Raw genomic sequence first — 25,859 nt, forward strand, 5'->3', positions numbered from 1 at the left:
ATGAATGCTAGCCCAGTTGCCTTTCACAACTACTATAGCAGTATCTTATTAAAAGATCTCTCCAGAAACCCAAAGAAATTCCAGTCATATGTTAAAGCTGTCAGTTATAAGTGTCTAGACACTCAAGGACGATACAGGAGCTAAAACTGTGGGGTAGCAAAGACAAAGCAGAAGTGCTGAATTCTGTTTTCAAATGTTCCTTCACTAAGGAAGATACAGAAGCAATGCCCCAGTTTACTGTGGAAAACTGTCCTACTTTTTTTTATATATATAGTCTTAGTGATGAATCCTGGTTAGAAGTGCTTTCACAATCAGGTACTAACAATGCTTTCTCTTCTGCATTCATGACCAATTTTGAAAGTTGTTTTCCAAAGAAACTGACTATAGTCAATTCATGGCGAAACACAAAATTTAGTTCCTGGATTATGTGACAAATTAAGACTTCCTGTACGACTATAAAGAGATTCATTTCTCAGCTGAAAAGATCCACAGATCCCCAGCACATAGAATACATAAATACTTACAAGAATGCATATATCAAAAGGCAAAACTACTTAGAAAGAACATAACAAAAGACTGTTGGTCAATATATCAAAATCTATGTGGATATTGTTAAAATCGAAACAGACACTATACATAAAGAGCAGGAAATTATGCTTAAAAATGCTGATAACATTAATATTGGAAAAAAGGCAAGCCAACCTACATAAATGGTGTCTTTATAAATGCTTCCCAAACACTTAGCTTAAATTTTACAAATCATGAGGGTAAATGTAAGAACTGTACCTCTACAAACATACTTCACAAGCTCCCGTATGGTCCATGGCTGAAGGTATCTTGTACCACCACTAGTCATTTGCTTTCCTGTGCCACCCACAAATAGAGCAAGGAAAAAACAACTGTCTACATGGCTCTGTACAAACCGTAATTCCTCTTATCTTGTCTTAGTGCTCCTTATGTGAAATGTATGTTGGCAGCAGTAGAATCATTTCTACAGTCAACTTCAAACACTGATTTCTCTAAGCTTTCTCAAGAGTGTTCAGCAAAAAGAATACCATCTTCCCTCCAGGGATCCCCATTTCAAAGGAGTATTTTGCCATATCCAAACGAATTTGACCAACCATATCAAAAACTTTAAAAGAAGCTGTTAGCAAATTCTTTTAGAGATGGCAAGCAATGGTGATAAAAGGAATAGAGAACAAATGGTTTCAATGATATTGTCACACTTGATTACAGGTTGTGGAACTCACATCGGCTCTTCCTTATCATAAAATTAGTTTAGTATCTGCTGCAGAGAACTCTAAATAGGAGTACCACAGCATAGTATATAATGCCCCCTTCATGCCTCAGACACTACAGCTAAGAATGCATTGTTTGCAGAGGAGATCAATGTAACAGTGAAAGTTGTTCAACAATCTCCGTCCATAACAACTGATCTAAGTCCTAATGTCCTTGCATTCATGGCTCAATGCTAACATGCTGACCCTTAATGTGAATATAACAAATTATATTAAATTTGGAAAAATGAATCAGAACCAAGATCTCTAACTGGTACTTGACTGAAATGAGTTAGAAAGGGTACAATGCATAAAACTTTAAGGAATATTTCAAGACTTAAATTGAGAGAACATGTAACTAAACTCTTCCAGAGACTCAGTCTTGGGTCATTCCATGCAAGTGGTCTAGAAGTTCCCACATGATCATCGGGGATTTTGCTGAAATTTTGTGTGAATATCTGCACATTCCAAATAAATGTTGGTAAGTTTCACGATCATTAATTCAGTACTACTGAAGATATAGTAATTTCTTTGACACCATAGTGCAGCTGTCAACAGTACACCCAAGAGTTTTCAGCAACTTTGAGACGCAATATCTCTGGCAATTTCTTGAAAGAAATGAAACTATGCCAAATTGTACAATCTTTTGCAGTCTCTTAAGTGAAATAATAAAAAACTTGGAACTTTGCACACAACAAATTACCTATACAGGGAGACAAGAAGCTGAGAGGATGAGTTGTGAGTCGGGCTTGGGTAGCTCAGCTGGCAGAGCACTTGCCTGGGAAAGGCAAATGTCCTGAGTTTGAGTCTCAGTCCGGCATGCAGTTTTAATCTGCCAGGAAGTTTCATACCTATACAAGGTCTTAGAATATAAAATGTCTCCTCCTACTGTTTTCCAGAATTTACAAATTAAGGGAAATGATGAGGAATTTTCAAAAAATGCCAGGAGTGGTTACTTTTGGCAAAAAAAAAAAAAAAAAAAAAAAAAAAAAAACAGCATGCTCTTGTGCAAACGCTTTTAAATCATTTGCATTAGAAAGACCATGTTCTCAGCCACCTAAAAGTCAAAATTTAGTTTTGCAATGCAGGCATCTAAGGCCCTAAAAACTTACAACAACATGTAGGTACATTGAAAATGGCCCACATTCCACTGGTACTCAAATCTGACATCTTTTATGATGTTATATAATTGTTTATTACATCCTGGGGAAGGCAGTAACAAAATTCTTGAGATAAAGTATGAATAACATGAAAATATTCATAAAAGGGGTGTCTTTTATCACGAGCCATTGTGACATATTTCAATCTGTTTTTCTGCTGTCACTGCAGAATGAAACTGGTTATAAATTTCACACTTTAACTGTGCATTACCAAGGCAGCGGAGCTCATGGAGGTAAAATTGTTGCATAACAGCTGCTGCACACATCGTATACATAGCCTACAGGTTTTACACCATTGTCACATTGCATAATCATTCAAGATGGCCGCCATGTTGGTATTGTGTTAATGTCTGCTCTGGTCTTATCATGTATTTATGGTGGAAAACAGAATCCACCAACTTTCATGATCAGTTAGTGAGTGCATGTAGTGCCTCTGATGCTGCTTTGTTAATCTGCGGCCCAGAGCGTAGCACACCGTGTCGGTTTGTGAAACATCAGCACGGTTTACATCAGCAGCAGCGGCAGCTGCAGTATCAGCTGACACACTGCCGGCCACAGAGAACATTGGCTTCAGCAGTGGAGGCAGTATGTGATGCAGGCAGCTGTAGAAATAACAGATGCATCAGCAACAACAGTATCTGTATGTGAGGAGCAACAAACAAAGTAGCAAAATTGGCCACGAATACACATTTCAATTGGTGTGTGGCTTTTTTGTGCCCCATGTTTCCTGCCTCTATCCTACAGCCAAATAGACATTTGAGAAAAATAGAAGTGATTTTTGCTCCCAACACCTCACATTGTGAAGAATCTGGGACACGAATTTTGTGTCTCTCTGATTGAGCTGTCTCTATATCATGTGAAAGCATGGATACTGGAGAAAACTACTTGGTCTCTGCTGGCAGCAGCTACCAGTGGTCATTGTAGCGAGAGTAAATCGCCAAAAATAGTAGTCAGAGCTACTTCAGAAAGAAAACAGAATAACAGCACACCGAGTAGCAGAAAAACAGGTGCTTTAAAACGAAGTACATCTACTGAAATGGTATAGTTGGTGACACCTTCAGGGTGCACTGACTGCGGAAAAGATCACCATAGTCGATGATCTTCTTACGGAACTTCAAAATGAACTGAGGCATACAAGAACCTTAACAGTTATAACACCAGCAATAGTGAAAAACAAAACTTGGGCACTCACCATCACTCGAGCACAATTACAAGGGCAGAATAAGAAGTTAAGTAAATAAAATGAGCATTTATGTAAAAAAATAGCTAATACCAGTGCACCAAATGCGTGGAAAAAATTCACCATCTGGAATCAGACATAACCAACCACAAATAAGAAAATCAAAGATTAAGAACAGAAAGTAAGCCAACTCCACTGTCCTTTGCAGCAGTTGCAGCCACTGGCTCTGCTTCAAAACTGAAGAGCAAAGGAGAAGAATGCATACAGTAAGCCAAATCAAAACAGTAGTGTGTTCTCTTCTTGAGATCGGGAAACGATAAAGATGCCAAGGCCATACTTGAAACAATCACTAAACCAATCAATCCCAGACAAGAAAAGAGTAAAAATGAAAGCAATTAGACCCACAGCAAACACAGTCATCTTACAAACAAAAACACAAGCAGATAAAAGGAAAATCATAGAACAGACAGCCAAACTAAAAGGTACGAGACGTGAAGAGCTGAGGAAATTCTGACCTTTCCTTGCAGTGTACCATGTCACAATACTTTAACAGATCAGGACTTCCTGGATGAACTATATGAGATCAACTTACACGAACACATCTCTAAGGAAGAGTTCTATGAGGAAGTAAAAATAAACTTCAAAGGTAATCGAACAGTTAATAATGTCCTGGAAGTCACTCCAAGGGTTTGTTTTCTGCTGTTGCAAAGGGAAAAAGTTTATATTCAGTTCGAGTCCTTGTACATCAAAGATTTTATGGCTGTTCAGAAATACATCAAATGCTGAGGCCTAGGTCATCCACCAAAATGTTGCAATAAAGAACCAGTCTGTGGAGAATGTGCAAAGCCAGGTGACAAGAAGTAATGCTGAGAGGAGGCCACAGTTGGAGGCATACCATGCACCTATAGAAACAGGACATGAGATAAGGCAGGGGGACCTGCCTGCCCTCCCTGCAAGCAGTTGTAAGAGAGGCGGAGTGCACTGAATAGGACATTACCGATAACGTTCACTAACATGGAGTACAACTACAACAGTTGTCACTAAAGCCCTCCTTAAATAATAATATGCAAAGAAGCAATACATGCAAGCACAAACATAAGTCTCTATCAACTAAAATGAGAGACTGGCAGCGTGCAGCCACTTGGCGACAACATAAGGGTATAACACAATTAACAGATCTGGAAACGGACGATCTTACATTGCCGCAAATGTGTCACATAATACAGCAAAGATATTTTAACGTCACTAATTATGTAGACGACGTGCGTGCAGGGTGTCGTTGGCTACCATGTAGGAAGGCAGAGAAAAACACGAAATGTTCAAGTGGGAAATCTTCAGGACTGGACTTCTGCCATGAGTGGAAGAGCTGGGAGAGTACATTTTCTACCAATTAGCCAGGAATGTAACAAAATAAGCAGAAAACAAACAAAAAATTATGCCCTAGGGCACCTCAGTGAAACAAACACATATTCATCTCACAACACTGACAAACAAGGAAAAGGTAAAACATGTTGATTTCAGTACAAGAAACACAGAAAGATACAACACCTGTCAACAGTTCACTATGCTAAAGCACATCATTAAAATTACATTCTGAATATGATGCTACCAAATGCCGACCGTACATAAAGCCCTACGTTTTATATACGGTGGCAGCACATACAGCACAGGGAAATAGCCACAAAGAAAACACTCATTCGCCAAATAACCTCGAGATGGGCAAACAATATTCAAAAAACAGAGAGACTGACAGTCCAATGCTAAATACAAACAATCTACCTAATAACACAGTCAAAAATTCTTCACCCACACACAATGCCCAGTGTACACCCACACACAATGCCCAGTGTACACAAACAATGGGGGGGAGGGGGGTGGCAATGTCAGGACATTTCACAGGACACACGCAGACACCCCAAACAACACAATAAAAACATAATTGATTATGATAATCTTAAGTGTAAGTTATGCATAAGTAGGTTAGAAAATAGAGACTCTTCCAGGCTGCTCTGCATCTGGTGATAAGCCTCAGTCAGCCGAAAGGGGAAAAAATAGGTTTGCCTACAACAGAGCGAACCGACAGAATGATACTTAGGACAAAGAACCTGCCAACTGACCATCATGAGCTCAGCAGTTTCTAAGGGCAAGCATGTGCATGGAGAGGTGAAGGTTTACATGCAGATAAAGTTTATAAGGACTTCATCTGGGCACATTTATTATGACCTTAAAGAGTGTGTGTGTGTGTGTGTGTGTGTGTGTGTGTGTGTGTGTGTGTGTGTGTGTGTGTGGTTTGAGGTTTTCGGGCGCTAAACAGCGTGGTCATATCAGCGCCCAAACACACAGAAACAGGAACACATGCGGTGAAGGGACGAAGACGGACAGCAAACAAGGAGAACGGCTAAAAGACACAGGCCTGACGCAGTTCGAAATCCTCACATACAGAGGCAAAACAAGAGGAAAAGAAACACACTAAAAGAGGAAAGGAAACACAAGGAAAAGAGAACAGAAATCGAAGTGAAACAAGTAGGTAATCGTAACTGGCAGACCTCTTACCTAAAACCTGGGTGAACCAGTCACCCAGCAGCACATTAAAATCCTCTCCCTAAAATCCGAGGCAACAAATTGGACAGGACACAAAACCGTAAGACCTTAACCACAGTCGTTGCGTCGTCTTGCAAAATAGAGGGCAAATCCGGTGGCAAGGAAATCACCGCCCTCTGGTCAGAGAATAAAGGACAGTCAAGTAAAATGTGGCGTCCAGATTACTGTCTGCCACAAGCACTGCAGATGGGGTGTCCTCCCGCCGGAGTAAAAAACCATGCGTTAAGGGACTGTGCCCGATGCGGAGGCGAGTGAGGAGAACCTCATCCTGCATGACTGGTAGGACGTACGCCATGGCCGCGTGGTGGCCTTGACCAGACGCAGCTTATTTTCACCAACTGCCAGCCACTCCTCTTCCCATTGACGCATAACACAAAAACGCAAAAGGGAGGTAACAGCATGGAGGGAGACGGTACATTCAACAAAGCGAGGGAGGGAACATGCATCTTTGGCAGCCACATCCGCCAGTTCGTTTCCCCCAATACTCACGTGCCCAAGCACCCAGCAGAAAGAAACCTCCTTCAAATGCCGTTGCAGGTGGAGTAGGGCATCATGGATGTTCTGGATGACCGTATCCGCTGGGTACAAGTGTTGCATGGTCTGAAGGACACTCAGGGAGTCAGAACAGATGAGAAACTTAAGACTGGGAACACATCTCATCCGCTCCAATGCCCGCAAGATCGCAAACAATTGTCAGCTGAGGGACGGCACTTGAAGCGGCGCAGAGCTGCATGGTGGGCTCGGATGGCTGAGTGGCACTCAGTGGTCCACCAAGGGACAGGACGCCTCTTGGGATGACTTAAGGACCGTGGGATCGACAATTCAGCAACATGGGAGACCACGGCTGTAACATGGTCGACCCATTCGTGGACGCTGGCACGGTGTTCCAAAACAGCTAAATGGCTGAAAAGTGTCCAGTCAGCTCTGCAGAGGTGCCACCTGGGTGGCACTGGTAATGCCACAGCCTCATCCAGGAGGCGAATCCAAAGGGGGAAGTGGTCACTAGAATAGAGGTCAGCGGCAACCTCCCACAGAGCCGAATCCGCGAGTGCTGGAGAGCAAAAAGAAAGGTCAATAGCTGATGACGACGCAGAAGCAGTACAGAAATGAGTGGGAGCACCAGAGTTGAGGATGCACAGTTCTTCGGACGCCATGAGGCTTTCCAGAATGCGACCCCTGGGGCAAGTAGTCGTAGAGCCCCATAAGACATTATGAGCATTGAAGTCACCCAGAAGGAGAAATGGGTGGGGGAGTTGGCTAATAAGGTCTGTGAGAGCCTCAGAGTCTATTGCATCCTGAGGCGGTAAGTAAACGGAACAGATTGTGAGCCTCCGCCCCACAAGAAGGTCAACTGCAACTGCTTGCAAGTCCGTAACGAGAGGGAGCTCAGATGAGTGGTGCATGTCACAGACAAAAACCGCAACACCACCCTTTGCCCTTTCCCCCATCAGATCATCTTTTCGATACACGGTATAGCCCCGTAAAGAAGGAGCATCAGTGGCCTGAAAATGTGTCTCTTGGAGACATAAGCACAAGGGGCGCTCTCGTACAAGGCGTTGTAATTTGGCTACATGCGTCCTGAACCCATTCAGGTTCCACTGTAATATGGGAGCCAGTGATCAGGAAGGCTGAATTTTCACCATGCCTCTGTGCTTTGGAGGAGAGTCCATACTGGCTGGAGATTTATTCCTGGGGCGAGAATATCGCCCCCGGTCGACATCAATGTCCATCAGCTCCGATGGCGACCCAAAGGAGATGTCAGACAGTACGATGGCATCGTCATCAGACTGACCCTGACTAGTCTCCTCAGGTGGCAAAACCTTTTCACCTTCGGCGTCTTTGTCTTGGGGGGCTTAGAATGCAGAACCTTGTCAACAGTTGGAGCTTTACTCACCTGGGCAGAAGGCGCCATATGGGGAGGGGCAGGAAGTACCCCAATGTCAGCAACCACGGCCTTGTCCGAAGTTGCGGGGAGAGCTGCAGGTTGCAAAACAACCGCAGCAGCACAAGTGCACTGGCAAACGCAGGTATTAGTGCTGACACTAGCAACCTCCATTTGTGTAGCAACAGTGGCCAACTGTACCGGTTTCTGCTGAGTGGAAGCGAAAGATGTTGTAAACACAGGAGGCTGCATGGCCTTAAAGAGCTTCTTGCCTCACCATAGGGGATGCGCTTAGATGTTTTGATCTCCTGTATCTTCCGTTCCTCGAGATAGATGGGGCAGACCCGGCTCCAGACAGGGTGACTCCCAGAGCAATTCATGCACTTCACAGGCGATGAACAATAGGCTCCTTCATGGGCAGGCTGACCACATTTACCACAAGTGGCTATCCCATTGCACCCCAACGTAGTATGCCCAAAGCGCTGACATTTAAAACAGCGCATTGGATTGGGGAAATATGGCCGTACTGGCAAACGTAAGAAACCCGCTTTAACATGCTCTGGGAGTCTCGGGCAATTGAATGTGAGAATGAACGAGTCGGATTTGACTAGGTCCCCATCGACTCATTTCATAATATGCTGCACGTCGACAATACCTTCGTCAGCCCACTCAGATTTCAACTCGTCCTTGGGGATATCCACCAAGTCCCTACATGTCACAACATCCTTACTATAGTTCAAAGTGGAGTGGAGCTCGGTCTCGATAGAGTACTCTCCGAGACAGGTTGCTTTCCGAAGAGAAGTGACTTGACAGGAACTAGAAGTTTCAACTAACAGAGTCCCATTGCGCAGTCGCTTCACAGATTCAGTGTTCTTGCAATTCCCTCAAGACCCTTGTGGATGTAAAAGGGAGAAACCCTCTCAAAGCTATCTTCCTTCCGTTTGACAATCAAAAACACATTCTGGTTACCAGCATGTCCTCTGTTACGACAGTCTGATAAATCTCTAGTAACACCAGGCGCTGAAGGACTCGCAGCACGAAGTCGCTTTTTCGATGGGGTGTGTTTTCCTACCAGTGGCCCACCCAATCCACTGGAAGGGGGAAATGTAGAGGTCAAAGGGTCCATTGTGGTCCCACGAACAGCTAGGGAACTAAAGGTCCGCTCAGACAGAGCCCCGCGTGCCTGAGTAAGCCTTATACAACTGGGGTGCGGCAGGTGCCCCAGAGGTTGCCCGCTTGCAACTGTTCCACCCCAACAGCCATGCATCTTATAGGCGCGCAGCACACCGTAAGATTGAGGTTTTTTTTTTTATAGAGGTTTACCTTCCTCGCAATCCAGGCGGTCAAGCCAAGATTACCATTCCCCGCAGCACACAACATTCCACCGCCGCACCATACGGTGGTCGCTGAAGCATGTCCGGGGGTTATGGTGACAGGAGACTGGCGGCGCTGACCAGTCCCCAGCTCAGAACCCCGAGGTTGCTGCTAAGCCCGTACTCAGCAAATGAATGCTGAGCCCCTGGGGGGGGGGGGGGGGGGGGGGGACACCTTAAAGAGACAACACCTAAGTACTATGCCTTTACTAGATACCCCCCGCTGTGAAGATCTCACAACTAAACTACAATAGGAGCATTTTGGTTGGAGTGGAGCTGGGTAGACTTCTGAACAAAGTATGGGCAGATCGAATGTCTCCAAGAGCCATGTATGCGTGGCAGGAGACTTCCAGGCCTTCCCAAACACGTCTTAACAATTATCGGAACCCAAAACACCAAGACTGCAATTGTAATAGCGAATATAAATTATATAGCCACAAAAATAACACAACTTTGTTCTGAACTTGTAGCCATAGCTGAAATTACACCTGCACAAGAATCTTGGCTTTTCACATCCATGTTGCACAGTATTCATACAGAGCCTTTTGCTGTCCAAATAAGAGATACACACAATTTTTTCGGGTCAAAAGCTTGCTCACACTTAGTGACATCAATGCACGGTTGACTCCGTGACACGCAGACATAACAGACAACAGTGAACAATTCATAGTTGACACAATAAATAAAAACAGCCTCTTTGTTCTAAACAAAACTGGACAAACGCCTACATACTGCAACAATGCAGAAGGATCCAGCAATATTGTGATCTCAACAGCAAATGCAATGTCTATAATATATGTTAACAAGTGAGAAGTTCTAGAAAATACCACACACAAGTGACCACAATGCCGTACTCATCCACAACACAAACACAAACACATATACAAACATGAACACACAAACTCCACATCAACAAAAATGACTTCTTCTAAACAAAACTGACTGGCAAAAATTAAGGGACATGGTTGAAGAATTTTCCCTCCATACACTCAATGGTAGCATGGACTATAAAGCTCACATTCTGACGGACTTGCTTCGAAAAGCACAACTATCAGCTATCCCAAATAGTGGCTGTACACTGAAACAGAAACTCCCCTGGTCCACTGAGTAAACAAAACTGAGGAAAGAAGCCAGAGACAAAAGGAAACATTATCAGAAAGCAAAAACAGCTCAACAGTGGGTGGTAAGATTCTAACTATACCATGATGCAAAGAAAAATATAACAACAAATTATACAAGGCCAGACAGGACCAGTGGAACAATTTTGTCAAAATTCAGCTACAAACAATACATGGTGGAAACCATTCACACTACTAATAGATAAGGCAAAGACACCGACAGTACTGTCAACTTCTGACGCACAGATGACACTACTACAAGGGGCCAGAGATGTTCAGCATGGTACCTGCTGAACAAGCTTCTCCCTGATGACGAAAAGGCAAATGACCAGCAACATCACACAGACTTACGAAGACAAATGGAAGACACCTATACAAATCACCCCGTTACTGTCCCATTTGACCAAGAGGAGGTAGCGTTAGCAACAAGACAATTAAACAATAAGAAGACTCCCAGTCCAGATGGAATACACTCAGAAACACTAAAAATACTGTTGCACAGGTCACCCCAAATCTTTACACAGTTACTGAATGAAGCATTGCTGCAAGGTAGTGTTCCTGGTATGTGGAAAACAGTGAACATAATAATCATCAAAAACTCAGAGGATCAGTACCCATCAGACCCAAAAACTTACACCAAGGTAACTTTGGAAGGTTAGGACATAGCAAAAAGAATGGGAAACAACTGACAAAGGCTGTCAGGTTTTCCCCTTCTTCCTGAACGTCTGGGACCAGTTGAGGCTCAGATATGTTGACCCAAGTCGTGGTGTGGTACACTTCCTGACAGCCCATGGCCCTTACCCTACACATTGTATAACACTACAATGTGGGACACAAACACACAAATGTAAGTCTGATGTCAGAAGTCAAAGACATAGGGCAAGCTTTAAAAGACCCAGATAAGTGGAGAACTCTTAAACACTTCACTGATGAAATATCAAGAGCACTACACAAGACTTATAAGCAGCAACAACCATATACAATATCATAACCCGAAACACACCCTACACCACACCATGATGCATGGGACGAAAGAGATAAAAACACTGATATCGAAACAGATGAACATATAGACACGGACGATAACATGAATACTACAATATCACCAGATACATACACACCATAGTAGCAGATCACATGACTGCAACAAAGTAATACAAAAATGGAATTTAGAAATAAGTTAGCAGTAGATACAAAACATCAAATTTTCCTGTCTGTACAAGTAAAACAAGTATTTCTTTAGTTCTTTAGATCATTACTCTCAAACATGTAAATGCGTAACTTATGAAAAGTATAAAATGCAAACTGTAAAACATAAAAAATTGTGCATAAACTTACATATGCAGTATAATAAGACATAAATACACGAAAACAGGTGCACAGCATCGATAAAAGTGCCCTTCAGGGAGACGAGGCTCAAGGTCACCTCCTGAGGCTCCTCTCCCACTTACGGCATGGTTAAGTGGCGGAAGGAATTGTAGTGACAGATAGTACTGCCATACCTTATAAATAAATCATGTAGAGTTAATATCACAACATAAATAAATAGAGTATTTGCTATGGTAGAACAGAATATGCTAATCCACGTGAGACAGGCTCAAATTGTTTACTGAAACCCCCCCCCCCCCCCCTCCCCATTTGAAATAGCTAGGTAAATGGACCTCTCTTGATACCTAAATCTTTCCTTTCATGTATTATTTTCTTCTTAAGAATATAGCAATTTTTTCACAATTGTACTTTTCATATCTTGTAGTTTTTTTCTTTCATTTTTCTTCTTTAATGATATAAAAACAAGGAAAGTATTAAAATTCTGAAAATTGTCTAGTTTGTGGTAGCAAACAACTCACTATAATTACCATGGTGGTGGATGACTCTGTAATGTTAATAAATAAATAATTTGTGGAAATTTTGGTGAAGTTCATGCCAGCCCTCCTGACATTTTTTTAATAATTTCATGATATAGAGTATAATTAGTATGCAAAATTGTATAAATGTGTTGATATGGTTCGTGGTGGCTTAGCCACTGCTGGTTCCTTCTACAGGAAGAAAAATAGCATTGCCATTGGCATAGGGGCCACGCTCAATAGCTGAGCAATAGCAGCCGTGGGTGGGTTTCTTTACCACATGTTCCAAGCCCGATAAGGGTTTCTCTACACAGGATCCCAGTCCAGATAATATTTTTCTATAAGTGTCAGAGGCCAAGGCTAGACATCTCTTTTAGGATACTAAGCCTGTGTTTGCTTCAAGCTATTTGAATTTTTTACAAGTTTCATTCATTTTCTATGGAATGTCATGAGGAAAACTACTCTGCTTGCCAAATGATTTCACTGAGGGGATTGTTTAGGAAGAAATTTTGGTAAGACACAACTAAAAAAAATAACGCTTTTCATATGTGATTACCTCAGGTCATTAGAGCCACAAAAAAGAAGAAGAAAGTACTCTCCTTTTTCCGGGAGGGGTGGGGAGGGTGGGGGGGGGGGGGGGAGGATTGCATATTCGATTCCATTTTTAAAAAATGAATTTTGTACAGTTGAACACTGCAGAGATGCCTAAAAAACAAAAAGGACTGCTTATTTGCAGTTTTTTCTGACTCAAGGTCATTTCCTAGTCATCAGGACTTTTGATACCTTCCACAGAGAGAACTAACCCAATTGTAAAACGTAATAAATGATGCCAGATTTGAGTATCAGTGGAATATTGAAATTTTACATTTAAGACATTGTGTTGCTTAGTATATACATGTAAAGTTTCAGGTTTATCTCACAGTTACTTCAGAGATATACAAAGCTAAACTTAAACATTCTTTCAAGTGTCTATTTTTTTGGCCAATTTTGCCTCACCTTGTCATTTTTTAGGATGATAAATGCTTGCACTGCTAAACCAAATTTAGTTTTTTTAAGTAGTTTAGAACATGATCTTTCTAATGAAAATGGTTTAAGAGAGTTTGCAGAACATTCATTTTGTGAAAGTACTATTTTTGGCGTTTTTAGAAAAATCATCTCTGCCCTCTATCTGTAAGCCATCGGAAGGTAGGACAAGAATGAAATTTTATATTCTATGACCTTGTATTGGTAGGTTACTACATGCATAGTTTCAGGTTTATCAGTATTGCCAGAAATATAAACAGTCCCCCCCCCCCCAGTGTGAGTTTTTTCAGTTGACTTTGCTTCACATTATCTATACAAAAATTTCTCAGGAAATCTTTTAATTATATCACTTAAGATAGAGCAAAAAGTTGTACAGACATTCAAGTTTTATTTATTTCAAGAAAATATTGCCTGAGATATCAAGTCTTAAAGTTTCTGAAAACTGAAGGGTGCAGCGTTGATAGCTGCACTATGAGGTCAAACAAATGATTATATCTCTGGAAGTATTGAACTGATCGTGATATTTTACTAATGTTTGTTGGGAAAATATGCAAATATTCATACGAAATTTCAGCAAAATCTGTGATGACCATGTGGAAACTTTTTCCAAAATTGGACAACTTGGCATGGAATAGCCCTTTTCCATGTCTTGATCTGAGAATCATTTTCCCAGTTTGTTACTCAGGTGCTAGAATAGTTTCTTTTGGTTACTTCTAGCCCCTTATAGCTTATAGAATAGTGTTTTGTGGTAAAACCACCAGTCGATCAAAAGAAAATTTTACATTACAGAAGAGGGTTATTCAAATCTTGTTACATGGCTCTGCTACACTTCACTTCACTGCAAGCCCTAACTTAAAAAGTTGTGTGCACTTTCTGTAAACTCCCCCCCACACACACATAACACACACAAATATTTGTTGATGACAAGAGCTAAACTTGGTCACTGGCAAACCAACAGCTATTATCACAGTTGTAACACACAATTGTGGGTCCCTCTACGTAAAACAAGTAAGAACAACTTGTACTCAAATACAAGTGAGCCACTTTGGTGTCATTCTTTATAATGCACTGCCAACATAGATAAAGATGTTGGAAAAGGAAATAGGCTTTAGAGCTAAGTTACAAATCATTTCTTGTTGAGAAGTGTTTCTACAATGTGTTAGCTTGCAGGAATACTAGATCTCCACTTATTGTTGAGTACTTTGTAATCTGTATTTGTTGTACAACCTAAGCTGTCTTTGTCTTTGCAAAAGAATGCTTCTACCGTTGGTTTTCTGTTTTCTCTGTTCCGCATGAAGTGTAATACAACTCCTTAGAGGAGGGATCTGGTCCAAGAGTAGTTGTGACGGATGGATTGTCGGCAGGTGTTCGTGTAATCTACTTGTAGGCCTAGACCAGGTGTAAGTAGTTGTCCTTCCATATTGTGTACCAAATGAGCTGCCTAAGCCAGTGAATGCTCTGAGTTTGCATTTGGGAGGAGAGGGGTTTGAGACCTGTCCAGGCACCATGACTTGGGTTTTCCACAGTTTCTCCCAAGTTACTAAGGGGAATGCTGAGAACGTTCCATTGATTAGACCATTGCCACCTTCCTGCTCCATCCTTGCCTAATCCTTTCCTATTTGGTTGTTTTATGTATGTCTTTATTATTTCTGTATTGTATGTGGCACATCCAATGTCGTCGTGCTGAATGATCCAAGGATGAATACATAAATACCCCTCTCACCACTGCAAGGTAGGTTATTTTGATATTAGTGTCAGTGAAGCTGAGAAACAGTGGATTCTTGTCACGTTCTCTATTTAACTTGCAATTGACTTAGCCCCCATTTTACCCATAAAGCAGTGATTGGACACTTTAAGTAGAGGCCACACCCTTCTACAAGAAGGTTAGGTGTGAGGCACAAATTGCTGTCCTCTCTCACTAACAACCATCTTTTGTAGAATCCTAGAATATACTCTGAGTTTTAATAGAATAGAATGATCTCCTACTTGCCAACCAGTACAGATTTCGAAACACACCTTGTGCTTTTTTCATATGACATTCTGAAACCCATTATCAAAGGAATCAGGTCGATACAATATTTCTCAACTTCCAAAAAGCACCTGGCTCAGTACTATGCTCTTATTAACAGTACTATGATTATATATGGTACTAATCAAAATTTGTGATGGGATTGAGGATTTCTTGTTAGGAAGGACAGAGCCTCTTATCTTGGATGGAAAGCCTTCACAACAGAAGCAGGGGTACCTTCAGAAGTACCCCAGGGAAATATGTGGAACCTTCGTTGTTCATACTGTATATTAATAATCTGGCAGATAATATTAGTAGCAGCCTCAGACTTTTTGCATATGGTGCATTTATCTATGATGAAGTACTATCTGGGAAAAGCTGCAAAAATATTCAGTCAGCTCTGGGGCAAGATTGTAAAGTGGAGCAAAGACTGGAAACTTGCTTTACATAAATAATAATGGTTCAAATAAAGGTTCTTAGTTGAATACGATATGAAAGTAGGCCTACTATTATTGGAGCAATTGTACAGAAATGTAAAATTACGTGCCTCAAAAAACAAAAAATCATATATTCTTATGACTGCAATATCAAAGAGTCACAATTGGAATGAGTCAACTCATACAAACAACTGGGTTTAAGAATTTTGTAGGGATAGTAAATGGATAAAACAGAGGCCCAGATGTCGGTAAGGCAGGTGACAGACTTCAGCTCAGAAGCAGGATACTGGGGAAAGGCAGACTACAAAGGAAACTGCTTGCAAATGATTGGTGTGTCCTATCTTAGAATGTTGCTCAAGTAGCCTATACAGAGAACCCACATCAAATTGCAGTGATTTTGTGTCAAGTGGTCTTGTGGTTCTCACTCTACCATCTCCAATTTCGTTCAAATTTGGCGCGCAGGTTTACTAAAGGAACAAAGGAAGATTTATAAATCTCTAGTCCTCAAAACTTGTGAGTAGAAGCCTCTTTAGTGAAGAACGCACAAGTGTCACTGCAACATTTCAAAAATTTTAGCCATATTTGAAGTGATGTAGTTCTGTGGTAATTACAGTAAAGCTGCAAAACTTGGCAAGCTAATTCAACAGTTTGAATTGTGCACATTCGGTAAGTTTTATGTCTATCATCTGTCGGTGCTACACTGCCAGATGCATATGGTGCTTTTTAATTGTAAGTTTTTTATTTCTGAAAAATCTTGGAAATACTGAAGCGTCCGATCCCACCCGTCTGCTTTGACCCATGACGTCACAAATATGCCGGAAACAAAAACAAACACACACACTTTCCACAAGAAGCCTAATGACACTAACGGGTCAAGCGCGGGAAATGGGGTGTTTTGGATGGGGGGGGGGGGCAAACTAAATATAAAAAAATTTAGACGCCTTGCCTAGCTACAACGTGTAAGTGAAGACAGCCATGCATGAATACCCACCCACCTCCCCAGGGTTTTTGTTTCCGCCATATTTGTGACGTCATGGGTCAAAGCAGACGGGCGGGATCGGACGCTTCCGTATTTCCGTCGAAACCACAAACTGTCAAAAATAAAGAATAACATATACGATCTTGGCTACAGAAAGCTTTTTATCAACAGATACAACTGTCATTGTATATTGGCTGAATGGATATGCCTTTGTTGAAGACAACATGTGTAGATCTCATGGCTAATGAAGAGTTGCTGAATTGAGTCGGGGAAAGTTCTTTGTGGCGGAATTTGTCTAGAGAAGGGGCTCACTGATAGGATACATCCTGAAGCATCAAGGAATATCTGGTTTAGTAACGGAGGGTGGGGGGGAGTGGTTGTAACATTTTTGGAGAGAGACAAAAGCTAGATTATAATAATCATGTTCAAATGGATGAAGGATGCAGTAGTTACCCAGAGATGAGACTTACAGTGGGTAGACTGGCGTGGGACCCTGCATCAAACCACTCTCCGGACTAACGGCAGTAACACAACATTGTAATTAATTCATACCATTTCCACGCGTGATGACAAAAATGTAATATCAATAATGGTACACAATTGTTTCACATTAATGTGACGTATATTTTCCATTCTGTTATCAATGCCGATGAGCTTACCTGGCACACATATCAGATCACTCTCACGCGTATCCATTTCTTCACATAATTTCACTGCACAAATGTCGCAATCCTGTACTTCCTCTAATGTTGTTGGTCTTTTACCAAGCCGTTTCCATTACCACGAGCAACTTCACCAACAACAGAAGTCAGGACTAACCAAGGAGGTTAGGTAGTGACTAGCGGCAGCACTTACTTTGGCTGGACAAGCGAAGGAATAACTCTACAGCCAACTCTTTGGAGCAATGTGTTTGTGTGTCAACCGCGTGTCAAAACGTAGTCGCCTAGTCGGATTTTGGAAGTGCGGCGGTGTGCTGCAAGTGCAGCGTGTGTAGGACATAAATCAAAACGGATTGAAAATATGATCGTAATCACGAGTTTAACGTGTGTAGGGGAAGGTCTGATTGAAGGAAATGGCGTTAATGCGTTTGAAAAGAGCGAATAGATTGTTGATGTGGCAACATTACTCTTTCTATCCAGTACCGGACATACTTGGACGTGGCTTGTAACTTGTGTGGGGTGTGGACATGTACTACTTGAAATTATGTTATAATTTCTAAGCGCAGTTCCCGTTCAAGATGTCAAGTGTGTCGAATCTCAAAGTCGCATCCAATATTCAGCAGAGACGAGTGTTGATATTGAAACATTTAAGTCTTATTACGCTCACATTACAGAATGCAATTCTCGGTCTCAGTATGCGGTATGCGAGGACTAGAGTGGGTGACATGTTTTTTTCGTCAACTGCAGTATTTATGTCTGAAGTTGTGAAGCTATTTACATGTATTTTGTTGGTATGGCAAGAAGAAGGTTCCTTGCAGAGATGTGTAACAGCTTTACACAACACTATTATCAAGCAGCCGATGGACACTTTGAAAGTATGTGTACCTTCATTGGTATACATCATTCAGAACAATATGCTTTATGTATCTGCGTCTCATCTCGATGCAGCAACTTATCAAGTAACATATCAGTTGAAGATTCTCACAACTGCCATGTTCACTGTTTTGATTTTACGAAGAAGCCTCCGACCTTTACAGTGGGTGGCTCTTGTAGTATTGTTGATAGGAGTGGTTTTGGTGCAATTAGCACACACTGATCCTCCAACTCCTCCACCTGCAGGTGCTCCAAAACAGAATCGTTTTATTGGTTTTTCTGCCGCTTTGTTTGCATGTGTTCTTTCTGGCTTTGCAGGAATATATTTTGAAAAAATTCTCAAGGGATCAGACATTTCTGTATGGATGCGTAATGTGCAGCTTAGTTTTTTGTCTCTGCCATTTGGTCTCTTAACATGCCTCTTCAATGACTGGACGAAAATCAAACATGTTGGTTTCTTTTTTGGGTATGATTTCTTTGTTTGGTACTTAGTTGTTCTCCAGGCTGGGGGTGGTCTCTTGGTTGCAATGGTGGTTAAATATGCTGACAACATTCTTAAGGGTTTTGCTACGTCATTGGCCATTGTTATATCATGTATCGCATCCATTTATCTCTTCAATTTCCAACTTGAGCTTCAATTTGTAGTAGGGGCACTACTTGTCATGTGTTCAATATTTATGTACAGTTATCAGCCTAAAGCTCCCCAACCACAGAGTGGCATTACTATAAAGGTATAAAAGACACTGCAAATGGATGTGTATTTTAGTGGTGTTTTTATGCCAGTGTCTTAGATAATGTATGTTTAAGTTTTGCTATACCTTTGAAGAAAAAGTAGTTTCATGCTATGGAAGACTAGAGAAAGAGAAATCATTTGCTTAACAAGCAAAATGATAAATCAAAAGCATGCTATTCTGAGAGAATAACATACATAATACACATGCAAATATGGATTTGCAGACAGAGGTAGACAAGGAAAGAACTAGTAACTGAAGCCAGAAGCACAGTTGCCACTCAGAATGAATCAGTCTAGGTAACTGCTATTTCACTTCTTGAATGACTGATGTATCATTCCCTCAAATTAAACTGTTTCATGAAAACTTTTGTTTAAGAGGGCAATCCCATAATTAAAACTGCTCATGTTAATTAGCCTTTGAATTTATTCCTAACTGTGTATCCTATTTGGCACAAAACTAAATTAAGATTTTTAGCAGTATTACTGGTTTGTCCAGATCTTTTATTCACTATTTTCTACTTTTATTGCCTGTTATTTACTACTGAATATGCAATATTATCATTATATGTTGTATTATGATTATTTCACAAAACTTAAATCCATGTAAGATGTTAAATTCTTTGTGGTTGTCTCAGATATACTTTTTTTAATGTGACAGAAGTCTGATGACATGTATATCTTATTCCAAATAGTTAAAAGTATAACTTAATGTTAATAGATCATTGTCAGTGACTGGAGGCACATGTTGTGTTTATGGTTGTTGCTTAAAACATATTCCAAATTAACTAAATTGCTTAGGGGATTATCATTTGTGACACGATATTTTAAATGGAAACATATTTAATAACTAAGATTTTTGGAGAATTGGAATGTCAGTATCAGAAGTGTGATACATGAGGTTATTTTTATGCCTAGAGAGGTATGTGCTGTGTCAGCATCATGCTCAAGTTGTTTCTTCCATAATATTTTCATTTGACGGAAAGAGATTGTATTTACATGTAAATATCATAGACTATTTTCATCCAGAGATGTTTCTATTACTGACTGAAAGATTTTGTACAAATTGCCAGTATTGCTCATTCGTCTGATAAAATTCTATAATTACATGCACACACATTATTTTTTGGATCGATAAAACATGCAACAATGTTTTTCAGATAGTTTAATACATTAGGTAGTACAGTAAAAAATAAATGTTGGAGAACTCTGTAGAAACATTCATGATCCTATAATGTGGTACGGTGCTGAGTGGTGTTACTTTGAAACATGAAGTGCTGCACAGATATCGTCATTGGAATTGTGTAAATTGGGTTAAGATGCAGAAAGTGTTAAGAATCAGTTCAACTGACTGTAGTTAGAAAATTATGGTGGTGTTTCCTGGAATCGGTTGTTATATAGTTTTATCATTGGCAGTGAACCACAGAAATTCTGTTGCTCAATAGCACTTCTCTAACATACAGAAAATGTCTGTCTGACAGGAGCATCTTAAGCCTCTACCTTGTTGCTTGGTTAACTACGTAAGATTTAGTTTGCTTGTAATTCTGGCATTGTACAAATGTATTTAAGAGCTGATAGACATTGGAAATTATTCTTCGTAACACAGGTACACTGCTGGAGTAGTGCACAAAGATTTTGTGTTTACTGCAGCCAAATTTGCTAATGGTCTTACATTTGTAGGATGTGTTATTACTTTTCTCACAGTCATCGGCTCCTGAAGTAATCAGGTTCAATGATGGGTCACTTTGTGATCATCTCTAACTTTGAGTCTTTGATCATCTAACATTCCATTCAAAGCAACAGGTACAATTGTTACAGATAGTTAATCAGTGTTTAAATTCCATTTTCTTCTCTGGAACTTGTGTAGGCGTTATGCAGGATAATTCATATAGTCTCCCACCTTGCCCATTTTGTACACTGTGATCTAAAGATGTTGTGCTTAAGCAGAAACGGGGAGTTAAAAGGATACGTTTCAGAAAGAAATTGTTTATGTGCAAATAATCTGTCACTTGGTACAGAGACTACCAAGATCATTCGCAGAAGATGTATCAGCTTGTTACAGCAAGTATATTAAGTGAGGCCTCAAAGGGTAGCTTACAGTTAAGAGTAGAAAATATGTGGAGAATTGGAGTCAGTCACAGTATAAAACTGCATATTGCATTAAATCACCCTCTGCCTTTATTGAAGAGTGTTTTATATTGTAGGCGTACACTCTGGCTGTACAGCACCAGAGTTCAGTGTCACGAGCATGATAAATGATACTTAAATATGCTGATTTAAAACCCAAGAGACTACATTCCTGAAACAAAACTGAAGTTTGTAGCATTTCATGAAGGCTTGGTTGTTGAAGTGGGTCTTAATCCATTGTATAGTCATCATGGCTTTTCTGTGGAACACTTAAGCATCATTGCCTAATCACTATTTTTGGGCTAAACAGCTACAGTCTGTTATTGAGGACTTCACATTATGTGTAGTCATTGTTGTTTTGGCTTTTGTTTTCATTGGTCCCTTTATTATGAAAACTGAAAATCAGTAAGAAACATTATAGAGCTGTTAATTGCAAACACATGGGAGAACTGTACTACACCAAGATATATGGATGTCCTAAACAAAGGTGTATTAACTAGAATTCTTGGAGGACAGTGTTGAACTTGATGGAGACACCCAAGCATTGTCATGAAAATGAAAGTGTACTGAAACACTTCGTAAAGAACCCTTCTTGCCAATGCACATCACTACCAGGATGTGAAATTCATTTTGTGTTAATGTGGGATTGTGGAGTGTATAAGCACCATTATGTGAAATTCGAGTAAACTGTTCATTTACAATTTGGAGTTTTTATTAAGAAAATAACAAATAAGGGAAAAAATTAGAGGAAAAGGAAGATGGGGAGAACAATAGAAAGAAAAAGTGGAATTAAAAAATGGACATCTTTTCATTTAAGTATATACTACCTTTTTTTGAACGGTACAAAGGAACCAGGCAACATAGATAAGGGAAATGGACTTATTTGCACTCAGAAGGTCAGTAATTAATAGGGACAACAGTCTTCACAGCTGCCTCAGAAAAAAAATTGGCCCCACTTAAAATTGTAAATTTGGGTACACCTAAGTGCAAAACAAGAAAATTCCCATTTGCAAATATTTTATTAACATTAAATGGGGAAGGAGCACTTATCAACAGCTGCAAAAAAAAGAGAGAGATGTTGACTGACTAGAATGCTAAAAGGTATTTTTTTTCTTTGACATAATTAGCAGATAGTTTGCTAACTCTTATAAAACTGTCACAATACACTATAGCATTGTCTGCTATTCTGTTTTAGATTCTTTTCTGCCTTCCATTTACTATTTTGTTGTAGTCTCCCATGCTTTGGAATCAGTGTGTGATTTCACATTTATTATAAACTGCTTGTGTCTCCCTTCCACTATTCAGAAACATCAGTGTGTTTTCATGACATGAAAAATAATATTTGTGTATTTGACATGAATGGAGACTGTGCATCATTTGTCACCGTATGGTAACTACTATGTAGTAGATCTTATTTTAAATTTTGTTCATGTCAAGCATTCAAGATTTCATGAATGTTTACTGAAATTGTAATAACTGTTAGTATTTAACCAGGCAGACTTTCTCATACCGATTAGGTACATCAAACAATAGTCTAATTACTGTAGTCTTGGACAAAGGTTGTTTGAAATTACAACCTTTTTTTATGGTGTGTTTTGTTTCCTGTGGTGTTTTCTGTGGCTCTTTGTACTTAGTTTAAATCAAAATACCACATTTTGTAATAGCCTTTAAAGCTTTGATTTGTACTGTGTAAAATGTTTTGACATAGTTGCTCTTTATCTGAGTACTAATTCATGTAATTGGTGCTATTTGGCTGACATCAATGGATGTTGCTTATTTATTTATATGTTTAATTAGCTCGTTGTTGCACAGAGCTCTCTCTCTCTCTCTCTCTCTCTCTCTCTCTCTCTCTCCACAGTTTCTCAAAAAAATTATGTGGTGTATCTGTTTATGCTGTCTCATTCTCTGCAAACAAGTTACTTTAGTGGATTATATTATTTTTTGTGTATTAATTTACTGTTATTCTAGAGGGAAAATTGCTAGGAAGCAATTGTCCAATTAAAGCAGTGTGCATATTTTCTGGTAGCGTAAACTTAATACTGCCTGTAAACTAAAGATAACCGACATTTACTGAATCAAGTAACTGATGCCAGTATGTTGTGGAGAGAGATGTATTAAAGATTTTTTTTTATGGAAATGTGACTGGTAAATAATAAACTGAACTTATTTTTTCCAAACATATATTGAAATTAATTTGTTATTTTCATGTGGAATGTTTCCCTCATATATATATATATATATATATATATATATATATATATATGCAATCTCTGCACCACATTGAAATCTTATCAAGATCTGATTGATTCAGATAGTGCTTCATTATAGATAACTGCATCATCCACAAAAAGCCCAATTTTACTATTAATATTGTCTGCAAGTTCATTAATATACAACATGAACACTCGCCTGGGGAACACCCAAAGTTACCTCTACGTCTGACAACGAATCTGCGTCCAAAGAAACATGCTCTGTCCTCCCTATCGAAAATTCCTCAATCCAGTCACAACTTTACTTGATACCCCATACAATCATACTTTTGACACTAAGTCTATATGCGGTACTGAGTCAACTGCTTTTTGGGAATCGAGAAACACTGCATCTACCTGGTTGCTGTGATCCAAAGCTTTCAGTGTATCATGCGAGAAAAGTGCGAGTTGGGTTTCACATGATCGATGTTTTCAAAATCCGTGCTGGTTGACCTTCAAGAGATCATTGTGTTCAACATACCAAGATATGATTTTGTTCTTATTGACTTAAAAGGATGGTTTGAGCAATGAGTGTATGAAGTACTGATGACATAATTTGTTTCTTGTTGTATGGTTTATCATGTACCCTCACACAGAAATTAGGAAATGTAAATGACAGATTATGATTAACAGTACTAGGGTTACTCAGAAAGTTTCAAAAGATGACTGTAAATTACTGATTTTTCAGAAACTCACCTGAATATCACCTCAAAGTAATCACCTTTAAGGTGTATACCCCGAGGTATCTTCTCTAACTATTCAGGTAATCTTTTTGAGAAGTCGGGCAATCACGTCTGGAAAATGAATATGTTTTTATTGATGACTTACCTGCCTCTTTTGAAAGACAGATCACATTGTACCACAAGTTTCTGTAAGGACAGTGCAAAAGTATTGGGTTTGGATCTCCTCAAGAAATTCTTCAGTGGTGGATGCATTGTCTTTGCTGAACAAGATACTCCTATATTTGCTTCTGGCCACTTTGGATTAGTCTCCAAAATTTGGAATGTGCCCTGCAGCCTGCTTACTTGGATTACTTTCTTAAGTTTCTAATTTATTGTTGTGGCATTGTGTTAGTTTGCAACAAAGAAAATGCATACCATTGGTTTGTCTGTATTCCATTGTCTCTCAAATAGTCACATTTGTTATTATTTACACAGTTAAATATTGATTTTGCTTTCCAAGAATTAAATCTCTCTAGCATGAACTGACAGAAATGCAAATGCCAAACTTTCTGGGTTGGTACAGTATTCATTAATAACAAAACTAATGTATCTTGAGAAAGATCTTAAGATCTAATCTCAAGAGAACATTGGTTGTGCAGTGGCAATCCTCTGAAATCTTTCTTGGAACATGATATAAGTAGCTCACATGCGTCATGTCTGGGAGTTTAGTGTGGTATCCCTAAATCACCATGGAAGAATAACAGATTACTTTCTTCAAGAAGCTTGACATAGGCGTAGTGACAACACTTCTGGAATATGCATTCCTGATGAATAGTGGTCCACTGATCATGGTTATTGTATGGATCCTATCATACGTCAGCCAATGACTGAAAGTATGTATTTGGTTAATAGTAGGACCTGAAGATGATGCAAATGTAACATTGAAGCTAGTCATCTGAGTAACAAATATTTTGAAAATATAGCTTGTAGCTTATTCTCTTCCTTGCCCTTCACAGTTGAGCTATCACTCAAGATCTGATGACTTTGGATAGAGTTTTAAGGCTCTAACCCAGTTTGCTTTCAACAGACATTAAATACCTTACAAAGGGGCTCTATCTGGGTGCTGAACAGATTTTATGCTTAACAGAAATTAACATGTCTTTTCAAGTAATTTGCATGCATCAATGGGGTACACAATCGTAGCCAGTGATTTGCTGAAGCATAGTGTGATACAGGCAGTTTTGGAGTGTGATTTGTAGGGATGGGGCTGTAGTAGAGTTGGTGAAAGAATGTCCATGACAGCACTGCTGCAACCTTTCAGCTGTGAAGTGCAAACAGCTGCTGGTGAAAACAATAGTCATTCATAGAGCTGCAGCAACATGGAGGTACTCCCGTTGACACAACACAAAATCAGATTATGTGGTTGTCTGAGGGAGGTGCATGAAGCAGCCGTACCAAGTCCATTACAGTTGTCGGAGACCACCTCTTGCTGACGGTGTTGTAGGTACACCCTCTCTTTAAATATGTGTGCTTGTGTCTGTATATGTGTGGATGGATGTGTGTGTGTGTGTGCGAGTGTATACCCGTCCTTTTTTCCCCCTAAGGTAAGTCTTTTCGCTCCCAGGATTGGAATGCCTCCTTACCCTCTCCCTTAAAACCCACTTCCTTTCGTCTTTC

The 25,859-nt window shown here is 40.0% G+C and overlaps 2 protein-coding genes across 3 annotated transcripts in view; one reads left to right on the top strand and one right to left on the bottom strand.

Annotated features, from left to right (window-relative positions):
- The window catches only part of LOC126475082 (exosome complex component CSL4), a 74,600-nt gene extending 56,887 nt beyond the window's left edge, over positions 1 to 17,713 (bottom strand). For both annotated transcript variants that reach the window (XM_050102649.1, XM_050102648.1), the window contains exon 1: positions 17,542 to 17,713. In XM_050102649.1, the coding sequence (XP_049958606.1) occupies positions 17,542 to 17,578 (37 nt within the window). In that variant the 5' untranslated portion in view covers positions 17,579 to 17,713. The remainder of the gene's footprint in view (positions 1 to 17,541) is intronic.
- Positions 17,714 to 17,810: 97 nt separating this feature from the next.
- Positions 17,811 to 23,452, top strand: LOC126475081 (UDP-galactose translocator). Its single transcript, XM_050102647.1, has one exon. The coding sequence runs from the start codon at positions 18,120 to 18,122 to the stop codon at positions 19,149 to 19,151; it is 1,032 nt and encodes a 343-aa protein (XP_049958604.1). The 5' UTR covers positions 17,811 to 18,119; the 3' UTR covers positions 19,152 to 23,452.
- The last annotated feature ends 2,407 nt before the right edge of the window (positions 23,453 to 25,859 follow it).

The sequence above is a fragment of the Schistocerca serialis genome, chromosome 4 (assembly GCF_023864345.2).
Source record: "Schistocerca serialis cubense isolate TAMUIC-IGC-003099 chromosome 4, iqSchSeri2.2, whole genome shotgun sequence".
Lineage (NCBI taxonomy): Eukaryota > Metazoa > Arthropoda > Insecta > Orthoptera > Acrididae > Schistocerca > Schistocerca serialis.

Coding starts and splice junctions, on each gene's coding strand:
- LOC126475081 (XM_050102647.1), top strand. CDS start 18,120: ATGTCAAGTGTGTCGAATCTCAAAGTCGCATCCAATATTCAGCAGAGA.